This window comes from Monodon monoceros, unplaced genomic scaffold (assembly GCF_005190385.1).
Source record: "Monodon monoceros isolate NGI ecotype Baffin Bay Population unplaced genomic scaffold, NGI_Narwhal_1 Super_Scaffold_12, whole genome shotgun sequence".
Lineage (NCBI taxonomy): Eukaryota > Metazoa > Chordata > Mammalia > Artiodactyla > Monodontidae > Monodon > Monodon monoceros.
In genome coordinates, this window is record NW_021703768.1 from 165,129,096 (window position 1) to 165,150,452 (window position 21,357).

General features: G+C 58.8%; 1 protein-coding gene across 5 annotated transcripts in view; it reads right to left on the reverse strand.

Annotated features, from left to right (window-relative positions):
* Positions 1 to 21,357, reverse strand: part of NFIX (nuclear factor I X) — a 96,487-nt gene that overhangs the window by 20,257 nt on the left and 54,873 nt on the right. For all 5 annotated transcript variants that reach the window (XM_029216304.1, XM_029216303.1, XM_029216305.1 and 2 more), the window contains exons 3-6: positions 2,429 to 2,491; positions 2,015 to 2,089; positions 1,520 to 1,640; positions 221 to 357 (exon numbers count right to left, since the gene is read on the reverse strand). In XM_029216304.1, coding sequence (XP_029072137.1) covers positions 221 to 357; positions 1,520 to 1,640; positions 2,015 to 2,089; positions 2,429 to 2,491 — 396 coding nt within the window. The remainder of the gene's footprint in view (positions 1 to 220; positions 358 to 1,519; positions 1,641 to 2,014; positions 2,090 to 2,428; positions 2,492 to 21,357) is intronic.

Below are 21,357 nucleotides of genomic sequence, written 5' to 3' on the forward strand. Positions count from 1 at the left end.
TCCTTCTGCCACATCTGTGGGCTCTACTGCCCACTCAGGGACAACCCAGCTGCTCGCCTCCGCTCTCCTGGTCTGCCCTCCTCTGGAAGCTTAGGGGGTGAAAAGACGGGCAGTGCCACCAACAGGAGGAGGAACGGTGAGAGGTTTGCCAGGTAAACTGAGGGGGAAGAGGAGGCTCCATGCTGCCCTTGCTCCAGGTCGGGCCTTGTGGCGCCCATACCTGCATCCACATCGTTGGGCCACCCGCTGGACTGGCTGCTGCCAGCTGCTGGGGAGCGGCCTGTGCCAGGATAGAAGACGTCATCGACAGGGCTCTCCATCTCGCTGTCATCGATGGACTTGGGGCGCTTGGTGGTGCTGGGGAAGGAGGAAAGGGGTCAGGTGGGCCAAGGATGAGCTGAGGTGCTGGTACGCAGGCCGAGGAAGCCTGCGCTGACAGTCTTCCATGTGGGGAGTGGGTGCCCGCTGTCAGCAGCACTTCAGGGCACTCGCTGTGTGCCCACCCCCCAAGGCCAGACCTACAGCCCCTTGGGCCCAGCCCACCCACTCCTCCTTGAGCCCCTTCTCAGTCACAATACCATCCATCATCTATGGAGCTGCCCAAGTCAAAGAAGTGGGCAAAACCCTCAACTGCTTCCTCAGCCCCACCTTCTATTTCCCATCAGCTCCCACGGCTAGGGCGAGGCGTGTGAGGCACTGGCCAGGGACAGAAATGCCAGGGGGTGACACAAAACTCAGTCATCGTGATATTATGTTATTTTATATTAAAGTATGATTAAATATGAAAACATCACAACATTTTAATGCAATATTCTAACATATCAAAATGAATGCCTAAACCTCACAATGAACCAAAATGTCCAAGGTTTTTTTAAAAAAGGACAGGATCCCACCTTGCCCTGCGTGACCAGGGCCTGACCAGGGCCTACTATATCTACCTCCCAAATATCTCTCAACTCCATCCCTCCCTCTCAGGCCAATCCCCCATCTGACTCAGGCCCTCCTCCCCTCCAACCTGCTGGGATAGCCTCTAACTTCTTCTAGAAGTACTTTCTAGAACACATATCCCCAGCATCTTCTACTTAAAAGCCGTCAGTGGATTTTAAGCCCTAAACACCCTCCTCTGGCCTCTGAAGTCCTCCGTGGGACAGTCCCGCCAGCCCGCCCAGCCTTGGCCAGGTTGAAGGCTGCTCTCTCTACCTCGAGCATCCACCCCATGCCTGTACCAGACCCCTGGGCTCAAATGTCGCATCCCCAAGAGAGAGGCCTTCTCCAATGCCCACAGGGAGCTCCTTCTAGGCAAAGCCATGCCTCGCTTGAGTTTGTGTCCCCAAGGCCGAGTGCCTGTGTCAGCACAAAGCAGGAATCTCAGGGGTTGGGGAGCATAGTGAGCCCCAGCTCTGGAGCCAGTGCCCTCAACAATGGATGATGTTCTGAAGCACCCAGGCCCCAGTGGTACAGCTGCCCAAAGCGCCTGGGATGCCTGGGGGCTGGGGGAAGGCCGGGGTGCGGGGCTCACCTGGTGGAAGGAGGGGAGGTGATGGACCGCCGCCCCAGGGTCACCTGGTTTATATTGTAGTAGCTGGGACTCTCCAGGTCTGCCAGCGAGAAGTTGGGCCCTGATGCTGTCGCAACAGGAGCTGGGAAGAAGGGAGAGTGTGATGAGGTTTGGAAAGTGTGGGTGCCTGTTTTGTTGCCATGAGCAGCTCCCCAGAAGCCCTGGGGTGAGTTCGCTGTGAAGGCCGCTGAGGAAACCTCCTCCTGGCTGGAGGTTGTTGGGAAGAGTCCTTGGTTACGATTTTTTTCCTCCAAAGCAATGGAGGTTAGAGGTGGGGCTCTCTGGATGCCTCCATTCCACCCAGCCCCATGCCAGTGAGGCCGAGAGTGTCCCAGGAAACCTGTCTGCCCCCGCCCCAACCAAGACCCCATCAGTGGGGGGCTACGTGGGGTCCAAGTCCCACCGCTTCACCCCCACCCCTGCTGGCTCAGCCCTGGCCCAGAAGGAGGGACTCACTCTGTGATACTCTCACCAGCTCCGTCACATTCCAGACCCCGGAAGTCACAAAACAGTCCTGGAAACTTAAGTGCCCTGAGGAGGGAAAAGGGCAAGTGAGTGAGTGGAGGCAAGGCCAGGAGGGGACGTCTGCCTGTTTCCCCAAAGCTCTCCCCACCCTCAACTTGCTCCATCCCATGCCCCATGTCCCAGCCCCAGGCTGGCCCTCAGGGGTCTCAGATCTCCCTGGGAGTTAGGGTGTGCTACCGATGAGCGCCCTCCCCCTCTGAATAGCAGCCCAAGTTCAGTCAAGGGACAGCTGAGTGAAGGGGAATGGCAGGGGCAGGCCTGCCCTGGCCGGGGAGAGCAGAGAAGGGTGTGGGGCACAGCAGGCCAGGGAGGCTGGGTACAGGCAGGAGGGCAGGGGGCACTGACCGTTGGGCAGTGGTTTGATGTCCGCATCTCCTTGCTGGTTTGAACTATCTGATTGTCCGGATTCTGCAGGAGACACAAAGGGTGGGGATGGGTCAAAACCAAAGTGCTCCACGAACACCAGGCAAGCAGCTGCCCCTCCAGCCTTCTAAACACCTTCACTCTCCTCCCCTCCCTGAGCAGCCCAAGGAGACCAGGGAGAGAAGGAACTGCTACTACCGTGGTGGGGCTATCCTGGGCTCTGCAGGGTGTTTGGTAGCATCTCTAGCCTCCACCCCCCCCACTAGATGCCAGTAGCACCCCAGTTGTGACAACCAAAAGACCGGTCTCCAAGCACTGCCTGATGTGCCCTGGGGGCAAGCTGCCCACGAGTGAACGCACTGGCTGAGAGTCAGGGCAAGGAGGCGCCCAGGAGAGAAGCCAGCGACTGTCTCTTTGCACAGCTGGGATGGACCCAAGGGCCCCCCATTCTCTACCCAGCTCAAGCTCCAGAGGAGCAGCCCCTTCCCTCCCTTCATTAATTAGAGCCGTTCCTGTCTGCCCACGCCACCCCCACCTCACCTTTATGCTTACGGGCAGTGCCTGGCAACACGGGGCGGTCGGGGGGTGGGGGGGAGGTTTGCCTTGACGCTGTCGCCTGCTCTGTGCCAGCCCGTCTGGGCTGTCTCATGCCCCAGTGCCACAGCTGCTCGGAGGGAGCCCCGAGACAAGGGCCCATTGTGCGGTGGGAGCTCACAGAGGGCTGGGGGCAGGGTGGAGTGTGTGTGTGAATATTTTGCTGAGCTTGGGAAAGCCCCCCGCCCCTGCCCCCCAGGTCCTCAAAGCTTTGTGTACCAGGGGCACAACGGGGACCTCCAGAATGCTTGCCTGGGCACGACAGCTGGTGAGAGGGTGGCAGAGGGGGGCCAGGGCAGGTTGTGGGGCAGGGGAAAGGCGGGCATTGGGTAAAGAATCATCTTCTCACACGGGGACCACATGGGGTGGCCTCAGAAAACCGGGCCCTGGTACTGGCCAGGGCTTTGCCCGACTCTTTGGAGTAACCCTGCCTCCACCACCCTCGCCCACCACCTCACAATCAGCCGGCTCACCAGGGTGTCCATCCTATACAGGCCTCACAGTTGAGCTGCTCACGTTGGGGAGTGACCAGCAAGGAGGTTCCTGAAGAGTGACACAGGCCCAAGAGATAGAAGTGGGGGGACCCTGCAGCCACTTGGGAAGGAAGGAAGAGCCCTGGGTGCTGGGGCTGGTGGGCAGAATAGTAGCCTTTTCAGAGCCCAGGACCTACTGCGGCTCGACCAAGTTCCTAGCCTCCTGCCTCACTGGGGCAGGTGGAAAAAAAACAGGCTGCCCCCAGAATGGTTTCACTTTTTTTTTTTTTCGGTACGCGGGCCTCTCACTGTTGTGGCCTCTCCCGTTGCGGAGCACAGGCTCCGGACGCACGGGCTCAGCGGCCATGGCTCACGGGCCCAGCCGCTCCGCGGCCCGTGGGATCTTTCCGGACCGGGGCACGAACCCGTGTCCCCTGCATTGCAGGCGGACTCTCAACCACTGCGCCACCAGGGAAGACCACTTTTTTTTCTTTTTTAAATTCTAAAAAAATAATAATAATAAATCTAGTCACAAATCAAGAAAATGGAGCTTTATAAGTGCTAACAGGGCCCCTTACCCCCTTGTGTTTGGGGTGTGCCCTTCCACACCTCCCTGTGCACTCACCCCTGTGGTGTGTTTAGGGATGGCGAATCCCACCTCAGGCCACTTCTCTGCTACTGGCACTCTGCTCTGGAGAGAGCCCACAGGACTTCCTTCCACGCTCCTGGGAGGGCAACCTCTCTGTGGATGTGAGTTTTCTTGTTGTTCTCTCACCTCAGCTCATTCCTGACTCTCTGGGTCTGATTCAAGCCCCAGCCGGTCCAGGAGGGAGCAGGCAAGGAAAGGGCTGAGGCAGTAGGCAGCCCACCTTAGGGCCTCCTTGGACCAGGGCCCTGAGCCTGATGTCTCGCAGGGCCGTCCTTTCCCAGATTCATACCTCAGGAAGAGCACAGCTGTAGCACCTGCATGTGGAGCCCAGCGAGGGGCACACAGTCAAGGCTTTGCTGCCGAGGGGTCCCCGCTACCGACCCCACCTGTCCCAGGACCAACTCAGTCCCCACGGAGCCCTCCAGGCCAGAGACAGTGGAGTAGGAGGAAATGGAGGAGGCTACTCAATGAGACTGGTCCCAGCTCTTCCAAAATGGCCAGGTGGAGACAGAAAGCCGCACGCATGCGCACACCCAGCCCAGGGACAGAAAGACGAGAGAACCCGACAAAGAGATGGAGGTGGGCCAGCGACAGAGGCAGAGACAAATGGGGCTCCAGGAGAGCGCGACATACAGGAAATCCTTCTAAACCAGGACACTGCCCTGAAACATTACTGCTATTACTATTATCTCCACGTAAGGGAGAAAGCAGGAGTGAGGATCCAGCGCAGGCGAGGCCCGCTGCCACGCGCCTCCAGGCGGTGCTCCGGGCGCTGCTGGCAGCCATTTTAGCCCTTGGCAGCCATCTTACGGCTGGCGGCCCCAGCCAGCATCCCCGCAATGCCACCACCGCCGGCCCCCGGCACGCTGAGCTCAGCTCCAGGACAAAAGGCAGAGACACTAGAAATCTGGACCCGGGCTCAGAGGCAGAAGAGCCAGCCCTGCGGCAGGGGCAGCTGTGGCCAGGGCCCCACCATCCTGCTCAGGCGGCACCCCCTTCACCCTCCTGGCCAGTGCCAAGTGGAATGGGCAGGGAGGGCCGAGGCTAGGGCCCACTCAACGTGGCTGAGGCCCCCACGGGCCATCCCCAGGCCCAGGGCCCTCAAACAGTTTACCAAGTAAACCCCTGCCCCGACAAGGTGACGGGGTCCTCAGGCCAGTCAGGGGGCATGATGGGGGCAGGCCCTTGTCCACCCAGTTAGCTTGGGGGCACACCTTGGGCAGACAGGGGAAGGGGGTTGGCAGGGGCCCAGTCAGTGGCTGCAGGGCCCAGAGAGGCCACTAGGACTGTGGTGGGCAGGCCCCTGGGGAGGGCAAGGAGATGCCCTCCCCACTCAGAGGCGGGAGCCAGCCTGGCCCGCTTTCTTAAATGATGTGCCCTTTGGGGAGTTGTGCCCTCAGGTCAGGGCCTGCTCTGGACAGCCCCTGGGGATCCGGAGTTGCACCCCAGGCTGGCACATCAGGGAGCATGACACCCCAGCGCCTGACTCCTTTCCCTGTCTGGGCTCCCTAGGGAAGGGAGGGGATAACCCCAGGCCTTGGGACAGAAACAGGCAGGCCCCTTTATGACACCCCTCCCCAGGCCCCGCCTCATGGCTGCTTGGCTTTTATCTAGCAGAATGGGGCTTATCAGAGCCACCAGCTGAACAAACACACAAATCCACGGTTAGTGAGAGAAAACCCTCTGCCTGAACTCTTTATCTCCTGTTCGCAGGCCCCACGCACTGCCCCCTGCCAACGGCACAGGAGGAGCCCTGACTGCTGTGCAGTGAGGGATCCTCTCTCTGCCACCCCCCTTCTCGCCTTGCCCGACCCAGCACGGGTGGCTCTCCCCTGGCAGTCCCTACCAGGCGGCCTTGCATGAGTGAGCTCCTGCCACATGGGAGCCCCCCTCCAGTGTCTGATTTCTCACTGGGGACAATGGGCCAGCTGGTGGCCTGTGGGCCAGTGGAGGGGCAGGGAAAGTGTTGGCTGGCACAAGGCGGGCAGGTGCCCGACTCCATTTTTATCCTCTCCCGCCCAGCCCACGCCTCTGAGGCTGTCGCTCTGATTCCCCAGCCTTCTAGGGCCATGTCCCCTGGCAACTTTTCCAGCCTTGGCTTTCTCTCCAGCCTAGTTACCAGAGCAGTAGGGACCCTGACCACACACCCCCAGTTCAGGGCCACCCTGACTAAACCCCAACCCCCACGCCTGCACCCCTCTCCAGGGACCAAGGCTGCCTTCCCCTTCTGGAGAGACTGGAGATGGGACAGAGGGACCAAAGGCACTGCTACCTCCCTCCAGTCCTGAGACAACATCTTCCTGCATCCTGGTGCTCAGAACCAGAGACTGCCTTCCGTGCTCTAAGCTTCCTTCCACTCAGCCCATCAAATGCAGCCTCCTCAAAACCAAGTCCAGCCACTTTGTCTGATGATGGATGCCTGGGCATGCAGGCATCAGGCCCTTGCCTGGTCCAGGTTTGGGGATGAAGAGAATTTTGGAAGCCACAACTCGTCCTTGATGCTGCCAGGGTGGAAGGGGTGTGTTCAGGCTGGCTCGTGTCATACATGAGAGCACGCTCTGCTGTTTTCCTCTCAGGACTGGGGCTACTCGTGCAATCCACACCTCCGAGGCAGAGGCCTCGCCTGCCAGTGGTGCCTCAGGGCTCAGACCACTGCAGAGGCTTCCAGAAGGGAGGACAGTGCAGGGGCAGGTGACAAATCTGGACTCGTTCTAGGTGTGGGCCCAAGCAGGCTCCGCAGAGCAAGGCTCTGAAATGGGATTTGGCTCACGGGTCCAGGGCCGCTCTCCACTCATCCCCACACGTCATCAGTCACCCCCCGACCCCGGGTCAACGCTTGTGGACCGGAGGCCTTGTGCAGCACCCAGACCTGGGCCAGGCTCAGCCAAAGGATGGCAGCGTGGGACCCTCTCTTCCTCGGGGTTCCTCCATCTCTCCTGGAACAGCCAAAAAGCCCCCGAAATACTGTTTTTCTCACCCCTCCACCGGCTCTACTCATTCTCTACCTCTTCTCAGTTCTCGAAGCCTCCCTACTTCATCCAGCTCTTCGCCTTTCCCTCTGGAATCCTATTTCTGGTCTCATTTCGCTCTGTCTTGGCTCCATGCCCCTCTCTCTGTCCTTCCTTCTTCTTCACTTTCCCTCTCTTGGGCCCCCTTTCCTCTCCCAATCCTGCCTGTTTGCACAAGTGTGTGTGTGTGTGTGTGTGTGTGTGCACGCGCACGTGTGTGCACATGTGCGTGTGTTTCCGAGAGGGCTCTGCCTCTTCATCAGAGCTCTAGAGGGGAAGCTCCAGCAGCCAGAAGGAGCCCAGAATCGCACATAAACCCCAACTGACAGCATGTTTTTAATATATATATATTTCCAGCCATAGACAGGGAGATATTTATGGCTCCTACTAGGTGAGGGAGGAATTCCTGCTCACTGCAGCAAATGCTCTCCCTCGTCTCCTACCCGAAACAAATTCTCTCTGAGAAAGGGGCCACATGTAATTCACCGGCTGGCTGCCCCCACGCACATCAAAGATTGAGTGCGTTTTTCGGGGGCTGAGAGGGGCGCGCAGGCCCAGCTCAACCACACCCACACGTGCGTACCCAGGCACGTGTGTGCACTAGGGCGAACACTTGCTATGCATCCAGACACGCACATACACACACTTAGAGATGCCACCAGCCACTTCATACTGCCCAGCAGGGATGGAGTGAGATGGTGTGTCCAGAGCTGTGGTTAGCATGCTCAACGCTAAGAGGAACCTCCTTCAGCTCTGTTCAGACCATTGGCCTTTGAGGGCTGGGGAGACCAGCCCTTGGGGTGTGCCTGCCTTTCCCCTCCCCTGGCCCTCCCCAAGTCTGAAGTTCGAGAAGCAGGTGAGGGTGTGCTCTGTTCTGGGGGTGCCATACTCTGAACGGCCAATTCGGGAGCTGATCCCTTGCCCTACTCAGTGTGGTATGCCCCCCCTCCGCCCCCCACACACACCTTCTCTGCAATTCAGGAGCATCCAGGGCATGAGAAACCCAATCTCAAGGGGAGCCAAAGGCCTGGCCTGCAGCAATCAGAGCTGGAGAATGTAACTATTGTGCCTCTTGAAACCCAAGTCCGAGAATCTGAGACACCCTGAGGAGGGGAGCGGCAGACGGATGGGGGGCTAGGGGAACGGGTCACAGAGGGGTTCTCCCTGTCTTCTGCAAACAGGAGACTCAAGACCGAGGAAGTTCTTGAGAATGCAGGGCAGCCAGAGGACAGAAGGGGGCTGGGCTTGGCCTGGACCAGGCCCAGGGGGCTTCTAGATCTTCCCCTCCTTCCCTCCACTCTCTACACCACCTCCATGAGCCAGCATGTATGCGCACAGGACATGGGGCCATCCTGAGGTTTTTCCCTCCTCTGTCATCCCTAGACCCCCACGTGGCTGGAGACAGAAGCCTGACCAGGAAGCACAGCTCTGAAGCTGTGGGTGGGGTGGGGGCAGGGGCAAGGCGGGGAGACATGTCACTCCCCCCCCCGTCACCCTCCTCTCTTCTCTCATTTCCCCTCCCCTCATGGATGCAAAGGGGCTCAAGCCCTTGACTTGAGTTCCTGCTGGGGGGAAGAGGAGATGAGTGACAGGGAAGAGAAAGAGACCAAGTTACAACCTCGACACACATGTGGTCTAGATCTGCTCTGGCTGTCCCTGGGGCCTAGGTTCAAGGAAGGCCATTGGGGGTGGGGTGGGGGATGGGGACAGCAGATCAGGCCACGGGGATCTGGCAGGCCAGGGGCAGCCGCCTCAAGATGGGACATTCCACTCTTGGTCCCTGACTCCGACCGTACTGCCTTTTCCACCTCAACACACCCTGCCTCCATGGTGGCTATCTGGGGTCCCCTGGGGAGCAAGGGCCAAGTCTGGCTACAGCAGGGCTCATGGCCTGGCAGTGAAGCTGTGGGATGGGAAGAGAAGGCAAGTCCACGGGCTTATCTGGTGCTCAAAGGACGAGCAGAACAGGATCTGAAGGCTGGGCTCGGGCAAGCAGCTCCAAGCCCCCCAGCCCGCTCCCTGGTGTGAGCTGCTCAGTGTCCTCTGCCCTGCACCAGCCAGAAGAACCTTTGTTAGCACTGCCCCCAGGCCAGGGAGAACTAGAGATGGGGCCTGGGCACTGAAGCCTGGGGGAACTTGGTGCCCAGGTGCTCATCCCCAAGGCATGACAGATAATGGCCAGCAAAGGAGAGAGGAGGGACATACCCCGGTGCAGAGCAAAGCACCCAGCAGGTTGATGGAGGGAAAGAGGCCAGGCCCATCAGCCTGTCAGCTGCCTCTCCAAGCCCAGCCCAGTAGTTAACGAACGAGACCCCCACCTACAGCAGCACTAGGAGTTGCAGGTGGGCCTGCAGGCTCCTCCTGGGTCTGCCTTTTGCAGGGGACCCAACACTGTCCCCAGCACCTCAGATATCAGTGCTCCGTGGCTGTCTGCAGACTGAACGGGCAGACCCAGGGCCGGGCAGTAACACCATCCTGGATGTTCCAGAGATGCGGGGGGGACTAGGAAGTCCCATCAGAGCAGAATTCACACCAGCGAGGGAATGAAGGTGAGACAGCCACTAATGCAAAGGGAGGGACCTGTGGTGAGACAAAGGGAGGCAGGTGCCCTTGGCTCCAGGCCTGACTCTGCCTCCACCCTGAGCCTGCCCTTGGCCCACCCAGGGAGGTACACTTCGTTTGGACCCTGTGCCCACTAAGGGCCCCGGCACAGAGGGGAAAGAGGGGGCACACCAAGGGCAAGGGGAGGGAGGAGGTGGGCAGCCAGCAACAGTGGAAAGGGGCTACCCTGAGTTCACATCCATGCTCTAGAACCTACCGGCCCAGTGACTTTGGCCAAGTTCTGAACTGTTTCCTCGTCTGTAAAATGGAGATACCGCCTGCACCCTAGGGTTCCTGGGCGAGGAATAAATGAAAAAACAGGAATACGGTGCTTAGTCCAGGGCCCAGCTCATAGTAGGGCTTCCATAAACGTCAGCTGTCCTTCCACTGGGATCACCAATTCCCTTCACCCCTCCTCAGCTAAAACTCCACCCCTCCTTCTGGGCTCAGCTCAAATGCCACCTCAGTGGGGAAGCTGTGGCTAACCCTCAGCTCCCCTCCCATAGAGTTCATATTCTTTATGATACATCAAGTACACCCTAGATGATAGTTTTTGGTGTCTCACCCCAGAGACCACCACCAGCGAGCAGAGGGGTTCCCTCAAGACCTGGCCCATTACCATCAGCAAAGAGGGGCAGAGAGGTTTCTCTGGAAATAAAAGGCAAAACAGCACGCCTTCTACAGGTGCATCCCTCCCTCCCCAAATTCAGCAGCCACAGTAAATGGTCTCAGGACAGTCACGATGTTGGAAACAGTAGGGGAGAGGCAGGGAAAGGAAAGGCCTGAAGATGGGCAAGCTAACAGGAGAGGGGAGAGAGGCTCGTGCCCCTGGATTCTGAGGGTGCTGAGCACAAGGCCCTGCCCATCCTAGCTCAGCGCCAGGCACGCAGAGAGCTGAGGGCACCAGGAGCACAGGTACTGCCACACAAGCGGCTGCGTGACTCTCCTGGCAACACAGGCTAGTGCCACGACTCAGCCGGCAGCTGGAGCCAACATTTCCAAGAAGGCCTGGGGCCACAAGTCATGTGATGGTGGGGCCCAGAAAAGTGGCCCCCAGGCCCTGAAGGTTCTGTTCCCTCCCAACCTGATGGATAGAAACTGATAGTGGAGAATGCCCTCCACACTCCACAAACCAAGACAAGACAGGGACCCGGCAGAGAGGGCATACCCAGATAAGGGGCCTGCAGAGCTGCTCCCCTACCCCTGTCCACTCTATTTCCAGTGCTGCCCTTTCTGGCCCTTAGAGCCGTCCAGGCCAGGCCTGGCCAGACAACTGCCCCCACCCCAGCTGCTCTTAGGACTATTAATAGTGTCCCTACCTCCCAGGGCCAGGCGTCACCTTCCCCCCAACCCCTAAATACACTTGCCCTTGGTCTAATTATTTGTAAAGGGACAGAGTCCTCTGGGTGCTAATGCCAACTTGGGATGAGAAAGGGGAGGCAAAGGCTCTGGAGGCCACTTGAGGGACATTCCTGAGACAAGCAGGAATTTAAGGGAAGGAGGGAAGAAGGCAGTGAACCCACGAGCAAAAGAATGACAAAAACACAAAATTATAACGAAAAGAGAGGGAGGGGCCAAGACAGAAAATCAGAGTCAAAGCCAAGTGGTTCAAAGAAAGAATATAGAAAGAACCTGAGGGACTTCCCCGGGGGTCCAGTGGTTAAGACTCCGCACTTCCACTGGGGAACTAAGATCCCGCATGCCGTGAGGTGCGGCCAAAAAAAAAAAAAAAAAAGAAAGAAAGAAAGAAAAGAAAAAGAAAGAATCAGAGAAGTGAAGCAGAACATTATAGGAGAGACAGGGAAAGGGGAGCAAGCAGAGAGAGAAAGAAAAAGCAAAGGAGGAAATGATGCATTAAGAAACAAAGACAGAAAGGGAGAAAACTTTCCTAAAAATACTCAGGAGTGGCTTCACGAGCACAACTTTCTGGTCTGCATCTAGCTGCCAGCATCCCTCTGTAGGGTGCTCGGCAAAGCGAGGGACTGGGCAGACTCCATGCCAAGGAACCCCTACCCACCCACTCTCACAGTGTTCTTGGTAAGGGAGGAGATGCAGGGAAGGAGTAACTGACCAGGAAACGAAGGTGGGAAAATCGAATCCCCAGGATTAGGAAATTCACTCTCTGTCCCGGGAAGGGGAAGGCCCCCACACTTGGAGCCTCCTCACCTATTGCAAAGGGAGCCAGGCAGGACAGAGGACGGTGGAAATGGGGAAGCATCAGGGCCCCCCGGCCTCCCTGCGCTCCGTGTTCCGTCCCTCCCTCTGACTGTGAGCAGAGTTCTGCCCCCACCTGCCTCCCACTGTCCCCTTTCCTTGGGAGAATCCATCCAGGAACCCTTGGGGCCTGGAGAAGAAGAACCCACCTACCTCCATTCTCCTTTGGGGAAGCAGAAGCGGACAGAGGCCATGTGCCTCTCATCCTCACGTGCTCTAACTTCCTCAGCCTCCTAAGAGCACCTGGTACCCAGGCTGGTAACCCTAAAGGAGGCTCCTCTACCAGGCACTTGCCTTGTGGAGGGAGTCAGACTTGGGCTCATGGAAGAGCAACAAACACAAATGCATGCCATAAGCAAATGCCTAAGTGGAGAGCTTCTGCTTGGAGGATAGAAGCTGAGCAGCCCTTCTTTCAAATCCCACCCATACTGGGAACCTCTGGCTGGCCAGGGCTGGGGGAATAGGAGACTCTGGCTCTGGACAGCTTGAGAGACCTAAGGACCTGGCCAGCAGATCTCCTAGGCTGGTGGTTCCTGGCCAGGAGTGCCCCACCAGACCATCAGTCCCGTGGGGTCAAGGCTTATCAGCATTTTGTTCATTACTCTCTCCTCCACACCTGGAAGTGCAGTTTGAGTGGATAAAAAGACTCTGAAGAAAGCCTTCTAGAGCCTTCTTCCAACCGTGGCTACAAAGACCACCCAGGAGACAGAAATGTCAGCTAGCCGGCACCTTCCCACTCCCGAGAGAACATCTTTCCTGAAGACCCAAACCTCGACACTCATACCCAAGGAATTGATTTGGAAAGCCCAGAACCACTAATACTCCTGCAAAGCCCAATTGGGCCTGGATGCCAGGATTGGACACACTGGCCTTCATGCCCGATGACTGGACTGACCAAAGGAAGGAACAAGAGTCTCCCCATGAAGGTAAGGGCAGGGGAGCACTCTTGCAGGCCTGCTGCACTCCCCATCGTGGAGGCCTTAAGGCAGCCACTGTCCAGAGCTGCCCAGACGAAACATGAGGAATTTGGGACTTTGATTGCAAATCTCCAACTCGGAGCCCTGAGAGCCCAGGCTGGGCCGAATGGGTGGGCAGGCAGGTGACCTCCCTGGGGGCTGAGATGGCTCTCTGGCTGCTGGAAGGAGCCCTGGGCTTGGAATCAGGAGCCTGGGGTCCAAATCCTAGACCTGCTGCTATTCGGCACCCAGCATGTCTCCCGGGCCTCCTCTCCCTCTCTGTGCAACACAACCCCAGGCTTGCCTCAGAAGGCACGGGGACACGCGAGCAGGAATTTTGACGGTGAATGAAACGGGAAGATTTTATACACTATAAAGTGCCAGGCATACATAAGGAGCTATTGATAGGGTAAAGGGGGCAGCTTCTGGGACTATATTTCAGGGTCTTGAGGAGCAGCAGCAGGGCATCTTCCAGAAGCCCAAATTTGCACAGAGTTCAGAGGCTGGCGTAGGAGGCAGCTACCCAGACTCACGGCTGGGACAATTCAAGCCGCTAAAGGGACAAAATGACATCGGTCCTACAGAATGGCAGGTGCCAAATTCCCCACTCACAATGCTCTGAAGTACCGAAAGGGTCTTCCCAGGGCGGTGGGGCTCAGGGGCCCGCACCCCCCGAGAGCGGTGTGCTGCACTCCCTGACTCGGCAGCTAGGTGGCACAGCGAGTTAACACTAGCTGCCCTCCGCAGGCTGCGCCCGGGGCGGAGGCGGCGAACTTGCGCACAGTCCGCCCTGGGGCCTGGGTTCCCCTTGCACAGCCACAAGGTCCGACCTGGAACGAGGAGGACGCGGCCAGGCTCCGGCCACTCGGACCCAGGGTTGTGCTGCCTGAGGCAGCAGCTCTGGTTGCTGCCGCTGCCAAGCACATCCCGTGATGTGATATGAGGGCCGAGCTTCCCGTTCTCATTGATTAGGAACAGCTTGCGGTGCGGGGGCCGGATGCAAGGGGGCCGGGGAATGGGCGAGTGAGGAGAAGCGGTGGCGGGCGGGGGGAGGACTGCCAGGTGCATGGCTGGGAGAGGTAATCCAATGAGCTCAGGCCCACCCTGCGCAGCCGCCACGCCACCGCAGCTGAGTCCCGGCCTGCCTCCCCCAGAGCGGGGCTGCCCTGCATGTGGGCAGGTCTGCGGCCGCGTGACCCCCAACACGCCCACGACGCCCCCACCTTTCGGCAGCACAGACGTGCCTCTGCGCTTGATAAACGCCTGAAGAGGAAGATTCCTTTCTTTTTTTTCACCCCTCTCAAAAAGTGAAAAATGGAGACTAAAAGTCAGAGATCGGGAACCGAAAAGAGGGATAGAAATGGGAGAAAAGTCAAGAAGAAAAAAAAAAAACAAAAACCCACAGGCCAGTGCTCTCTGCAGCGGTGGCAGCAGTCGGGCAGGCACACCCTCCCGGGGCAGGCGTGGAGAAAGGCTCCTTTGTTCCGCAGGGAGGTCAGCCGAGGTGAGGCCCGCCCCGCCCCCTCCCCCCTGACCCTAGGCTGCGCAGATCGCTTCTCAGGGCCCCCGGACTGGGCCCAGCTGCTTCTCCGGCCCCCCAACCCTTCTCCCAGCCCTCCTGCCAGCCAGTGGAACAGCCCAGCAGCCGGGGAAGGGCTGCTCCCTACCCTCTGCCTTGCCCAAGCACCAGGAGTCACACGTGCGGGGCTGGGCTCCTCCAGTCGGCCCCCTGGATACCTTTGCTGCCAGCCACTAATAGCTCGCCCAGGCTGCTCTTTAACTGTGGGGCTTGGGGGGCAGATTCTGCACACAGCAGGACCCCTGCCAAGGCATGGGGAAAGATGGTGACACATCCTAGGAGATGGTGCCCCAGGCTGACTGACCATGCCCCTCTTGCCCACAGTGAGGCTCCAGGGCATCTCCTGTACCCATTCCAGATATGGGCCCTTTCCAACACCCTCAGGCTCTGGAAAAGGGGTGGCTCGTGCAGGGCTTCCTCAAAGCGAGGTCTGGGCTGTGGTGCTGGGATTGCCCTCAGCTGAGAGGCAGGGCCTGAGTTCACTCCATCTGTTCCCTAAGGAGGTGCCAGAGTGGGGTCATAAAGGGGGGCTGAGAACAGGCCCACCCCCCAGAGCCTGCCAAAGGAGAGACTGCAGAGTGGGTGGGCAGGGGTGGGAAGGGAGAGGTATTGAAAAGCATCCCTTTTGCTCTGCAGCACATCCCAACCCCCATACCCCCTAATGGCTCACGTTGGACAGGGGACCCGAGGGATGGTGGTACTGTGTGCCACACACTGTGTGCCCTCCACCGGTACCCCCACCCTGTCGATTAAGGCTCCTAGCCACTCCAGCAGGGATGCAGGCTCCCCAGAGCCCTCGGACCTTTCAAGCAGAGCTTGATGGCTTTACACTTGGCCAAGACGTTTCCAGCCAGCGGCACTCTCCAGCTCCCACCCCATCCACAGCAGCAGAAAACCTGGAATGAAGGACTGGCAGGATCGTTCTGCTCCAGTCCCCTGGCTTCAGGTTGAGGGGTACCTGCTCCACAGGAGGCCCTGGCCTCCTACCAGCAGTATTGGAAGGCAAGGTGGTGAGAGAAGGGAGGAGTGAGGTGTTGCTGACCTTGCCCTCCCCAGGTGGGGAAGTGGGCGAAGGAGAGAGGGGAGAGGAGCAGCAGCTGGAATCGCAGGGAGCCTGAACGGTCCTCTACGGCACTGAAACTGCTGGAAGAAGCTGCAGCTCAGATACACAATGTCCTGCCAAACCCCAGTCCTTTAATTCAATTAAGCACGGGACAGACTCCCCAGATTTTTCTGTGTGTTCGAGAGCATGTGAAAAACCTAATGTGTTGAATCCTGGGAGCTATAAGCTTGTGTGCATGTGCGCACACATGTGGATGTGTGAATCCTGATGGTGGGGGAGGAAGATGAGAGGATGCAAATGTTGAGGGGCGGGACAGGGGTGGGGCAGAATGGCTCAGGGGAAGAGTGAGTACCTAAATCTTTTTGGAGGGTCAAACTCCAGACCAGGGTTCTCCACCCCCACCCAATGGACCGTTCTCTGTGGTGGAGCCATCCTGTGCAACAGTAGGATGCGAGCATCTCTGGCCTCTGCCCACTAGATGCCAGCAGCATCATGCCCCCTCATTTGGGACAACCCAAAATGCCTCCACCATTGCCAAACCGCGCCCCCCCCCCCCCCCCCCGCCAGGGCAGAATCAGCCCTGGTGGAACCCGCTGCTCTTGGGCACCAGATGAAAACCATGGTTTGTGTATTTACTACCGGCACTTTGCCTCACCTCTCCCCCTTTGGGCTTAAGTCCCAGGGTGCTTGGCTTCCCAAGTGTCTCGGGTATGGCTCTCTTTTCCTGAGCCATTCTCCCTACCTTACCCATCTGGCCAGAGGAGGTCTAGAGCTGCTCAGGCTCAGCGATGGTTTTATAAAGCTCCGAGTGCTAGGAAGTATGGCGGTGGAGGAGGCCCTTGGACAGGGAAAGTGAAAGCTCAGAGCATTTAAAAGTCACGAGCCTGAGGTCATGCCTGGGTCCAGAAAGAAGCCTGAGCTCTACATCGCTGGGAGCAAAGCCCACAGGAAAGATGAGGACTTGCTTGAGTACAGACCCCTGGAAAGGTACCCTGCTCAGCCCCTGGAGGCCAGTGAAAGTAGTGCACAACTCTAGCCATCAGACTACCCTCCTGCTTGGGGGCTCCAGAGAAACAGGAGTTTAGGTGTCCCCAGCTAAACCCCAACCCAGGCCAACCCCCCTCCCCTGTTCCTGGGGTCACCTGTAGTTGTCCTGGTGGGGGTGGGGGGACCCAGTTCCAGCAGCTCTTCTCCCCTCAGGGCCAGGGAGCTTGCCTCTTTCCCTGGCCCTCCAGGAGCCCTGAACAGCCCCCTTCTGGGAGCAGAGCCAAAAAGATGGAAGAAGGATGTTTATAAGCTGCTAAAAGGGAAAAGGAAAAAAGTGGGAGGCGGGGCAGAGAGGCCTAGGCTTCCAGGTAGTGTGGACTGGGGCCTCGGTGGGGAGGGAGTGATGCCACCTTCCCCAGGGATCATGACATCGGGCTAACCGGCTAACTGGTGAGGTGGCGCCCCCTGCCCCGCCTCACTGGGCCACAACAGGGCCTAACAGTGTGCACACGCAGGGGTCTCTCACCCCACGGTGGCCTGCCAAATGATGGTTTCTTGACACTCTTATCCTGACGCACAGGACTCTGAGACACTACTGGTTTTAGCTCGTCCCCCTGCTCAGCCTGGGAAGGGCAGAACTAGGGAAAGGTACAGGGCCCTGGGGATCCCTGGCTGGGGGTGTGGTGACAGGAGCCCGGCTTGGTGGGAGCGAAAGCCAAGTCCCCAGCTCCTAGGGCTCGGCACACAGCTAATGGGAGGCTGGCAGTGGCAAATTGTTGTTTACTTTTAATTAAGTAAACAATGTCAGCTTTCCACCTCCTCCCCTGCCATCCCAGCCAGTAATTTGGGGGATGACAATGGGGTTGTTTCCTTCCTCATGCCTTCTTCCCTCCCTCCGAGCACTCCTGCTCGTCGTGCCCTGCTCTGCACAGCACAACCACTGCAACTTGCTAGTGCTGGGTGAGGCCCCACGGGATGGGGATAGGGTGTAAGAAGGTCCAGGCTGACCCGCTGCCTGCTGGGCCCAGTGGGCGGCAGGTTCTACCTCATGGGGCATGTTTCCACCGTCAGGCTCTCTGGAGGGCGGCAAGAGGAGCCCTGTCCTTAGACTCTCTAAGCATGTAAGCTGTAGCCCATTCTCTCTCTGCCCCCTCCCCACACAGCCCTCCTCCCTAACCACCATCTCTAAAGTCCAGAAAATGGGTGATCCAGAGTCTCTGATGGAAGCAGCAGCAGAGACCAAAATGAGGTGAGGAAGAGACTTTCCCAGAAATTGGATAGGTCTCCCTCACGAGTAACCACCAGGTGGAACCTTCTGGTCTACTCAGGCAGAGCAGGGTCAGGCCCGAGGTTGGCCAACCTCTGGGGCCAGATCTCACTTAGCCAACTGGCCGCTGGGCAGTGGGTACCAGCTCTTCTTGAAGCAAGGCCATGGCTTCATGGCCCTGGTTTCTGCTCTTCCCGTTGTGAAATTCTTAACTTTTGAACAAGAGGCCTTGCGTTTGTTTTCATTCTGCACTGGGCCTTACAAGTTCTATGGGTGGTTCTGCTGAAAGGCCTAAGTGAGTGAGGAAAGGGAAGAAAAAAGAAAGCTAAGCCAGCCTTGGCCTTTCACTGACTGGGTCCCCTGGCCTGGGGTGCAGGCACTGGGCTCCCCTGAGTGAACAGGCAGGCCAGAGGGGCCGAACCCTGCGTCTCTGGGGGAGGCTGGATTTCAAATGACTCCACTTGGGTAGACAGGCACAGAGCATTTATGTGGAAACAAAATGCTCCTCACATCCTTTCTCAGGAAGACTGTAAATGGGCCCACCTCTTCAAGGGCGCTCCACAGATGCAATGGCAGAACTGAGCAGGAAGCAGAGGATGGGAATCTCTTAGTCCCCTCTCCCGCCCCTGCCTCCTAAGGATCAAGCATTCAGGTCCTGAGCCAAGCCGGGCCTTGGAGCTCACTCTCGTCCCCTCCTCCCTGAGAGGCAGAAGACTCTCTCCGAGGTGTTGGGGGCTGGGGGGCTGAGTCGTGTGCAAGCCCTGCTCCTCCCCCTGCCCTGGACTGCTCCCCCACCTCCTTCCGAAGGGTGGGACTGCGGCGGTGGAGTTGGCTGGGGCTGGATGCAATTTCAGCCACAGAGCTGGGCTCCCTGGCTGGAAGCAATTTTCTCATTAGGACCCCAGGCCTGCCTGCACGTTGGTTCTCAGCCCTCACTCCCCTCCTGCGAAACCACACCCCACAGGCCTCCCCACAGACCACTCACACGCACAGAGAACCACACGTGTGCAAGTCAGAGGGACGACAGTGGGGTCAGCGCAGTAGGGGTGCAGGAGAGAGGTACTGGCACGAAGCCCCTACAGGGGAGGCCCATGGAGAGGTCAGGGCTCCTCCCGAGGCTCCTAGCCACCCGCTGCCCGCCGCCTGGTTCAGGCTCCCACACACGGACAGCTGGCCCCTCCTCGCCTGCTTCAGGGAGTGAGGATCCCAGACCCCAGGACCGAGAGAGAGGAGGCTGGGGGTCCTCAAGCCTGAGGGCTGGCCTCACACAACACTCCCGATTGCTCAGCCATCTTGCCAGCCCATCCCCTTCTTTGCTCATCTGGCTGGGGGCAAGCAGATGGGCTGTTGGGAAGCAGACCCCCTCCCCCAGCCCCAAGGCTGCGCAGAGTAAAGGGTGGTCTTTACGAGAAGGAGGGGGGAACTGAGGCCCCGTGAGGGGCGGCTCCACGCTCTCGCTCCGCAGACACATGTGGTTGGACTTAAAAAGCTATTAGGGAGCGAGGCGCTGGCGGGAGTGTGGCCGGCCCTCGCACCAGAGGCGGGGAGGGGAGGGCAGATGCCGAGGTGGTGAGCTCAGCCCCTCCCACTCCCTCCCCGGCAGGGCCCCCGGACTCCAGGAGAACTCAGGGGACCCTCACTCAGCAGGAGAGTGGGGGCGAGCCCTGGGGGTGGGGGCGGTGCGGGAGGGCAGGCAGGCTGCCGGGCCTGGGTCCGGGCAGAGATTCCAGGAAGTGCTGCTATCTGAGGGCTCGAGGCCTTGGAGGGCAACCTCCGGGGGCAGGGGGAAGGCGGGGGTTGTGCCAGGGCCTGCCTGGGGCCCAGGAGGGCACAGACAGGTTCTCGGCCTTACTTCAGCTTTCTTGGGGTGACAGCTGGCTGGAGGTCTCCTATGTGTTTGGCAGGGCTGGGGAGGGGCGATTATTAGGGGAGCAGGAGAGAGAGGGAAGGGAAAAGTGAGCCCCACCCATCACGAGGCCAGAAAGAACCGACGGAAAGTTCCCTAGAGCTGCCAGCTTGTAAAAAGCTTCTTTTCTTTCCAAATTATGAACATTTTTTAACGACGGGGGTTGGGGGGGGGGAGAAAACTCAGAGCAGCAATCTAGGACTTCATTAGGACCGTGTGTGTGACCACGAGTGACTAGTGACTGAAGGTGACGGGTGTGTATTTGCTCAGTTTCCAAAGAGTTCTACTCCAAAAGCCCAGCCAACACTACCTGGGGCTCCCAGCCCCACCCCGCTCCTCGGTCCCCTTATTTTCAGAGATCTAAATCCCCCTGCCCCACGCCTAACTCAAAGAGGGCTGCTGTTACAGGTGGTTGCCAGGACGGGCAAGGGGCACAGGGAGCGGAACCAGGCCTGGGATTGGTGAGTCACTTGTTAAAGACCCAGCTCCGTCCTTTAGGAGGAGAACTGCCTGGGGTGCTGGCGTTAGCACCCCCAGGAGTAGGCTTTAGGCTCCGGGTCCACCGTAGGACTGTAGAGAAATGCCCCCACCTCAGGCTCTTGAGATCCTTGGAGCTCTTCAGCCACCCACTGAGGTCACTGACAGCCCCCCAGCCCCCCAGGGTGCAGTGCAGAAGTGGGGAGCTCAAGTTACACAGTGCCTCCGCTGTGTGGCAGGCAGGACCTGGGTGTTTCGGAGACATTTAATCTGCCTGACAGCCCCATGGGGTGGCTGTTCTTTTCCCCAGTTTTAAAGATGAGAGTATCAAGGTTCAGTGGAACCAAACCGAGATCAGCCAGAGCCTGGATGGATGGAATCTCCACAGGCCTGGTGGCAGAGCTCCCAGGGCTCTTCCTTCTCGGCCCAGATCTGTTGATGGGAGGCATGGGAGCTGTGAGGGGACCCCAGGCAGGGCAGAAGACAGGAGACTGCTCTGAGCCCCCGAGGAGTTGGGCTGGTGGGGGAGGAGCTGACCACGGAGCTGGTGCCGGGATCTTGCTCAGGAAACACGCAAAGAATGCAGCTGGCATCAGGCCAGTGGGCCAGGACCACAAAGAGGCCTTTGTTTTAGGAGGTGTCCAGGGAGTGGATGGACAGAACAGCAGAGGTGGGGGCAGCACCCCCTTGGGGGTTTGACTGGGGAAGGGCAGCCATGCCTGCACTGTCCCCACACACCGCCCCCTCCTGTCTTCCCCTACTCCTGGCCCCAGCAGTGGTGGGATCTCTTATCAGGCCCCAGACTCCAGGGGAGGGAGCCCCTGGGGCCAGGTTGCCCCATTCTCAGCTCCCACTTCCCTTGGCTTGGGGAGTGCTCTATGCTGTACCCCAAACCCACCCTTCTGAACCCCAGAAGTCACTTCCCTTGTAATTTGATGCTGCAGCTCTCCTCTGACTCTGCCTCACAAACGCTGGCTGCGGGTTTCTGAGTGAGGATGAGGGGGTTGGGGATGGTGAAGGGGCTCTCTGACCTCCAGGTGGGCTGTATGAAGTACCAGAGTCACCCCGCTCCCCTAGCTGTCCCTCTTTTCCACCACGGGAGAGTGGGGAAAGGCCTTGGAACATGTTCCCTCCTCC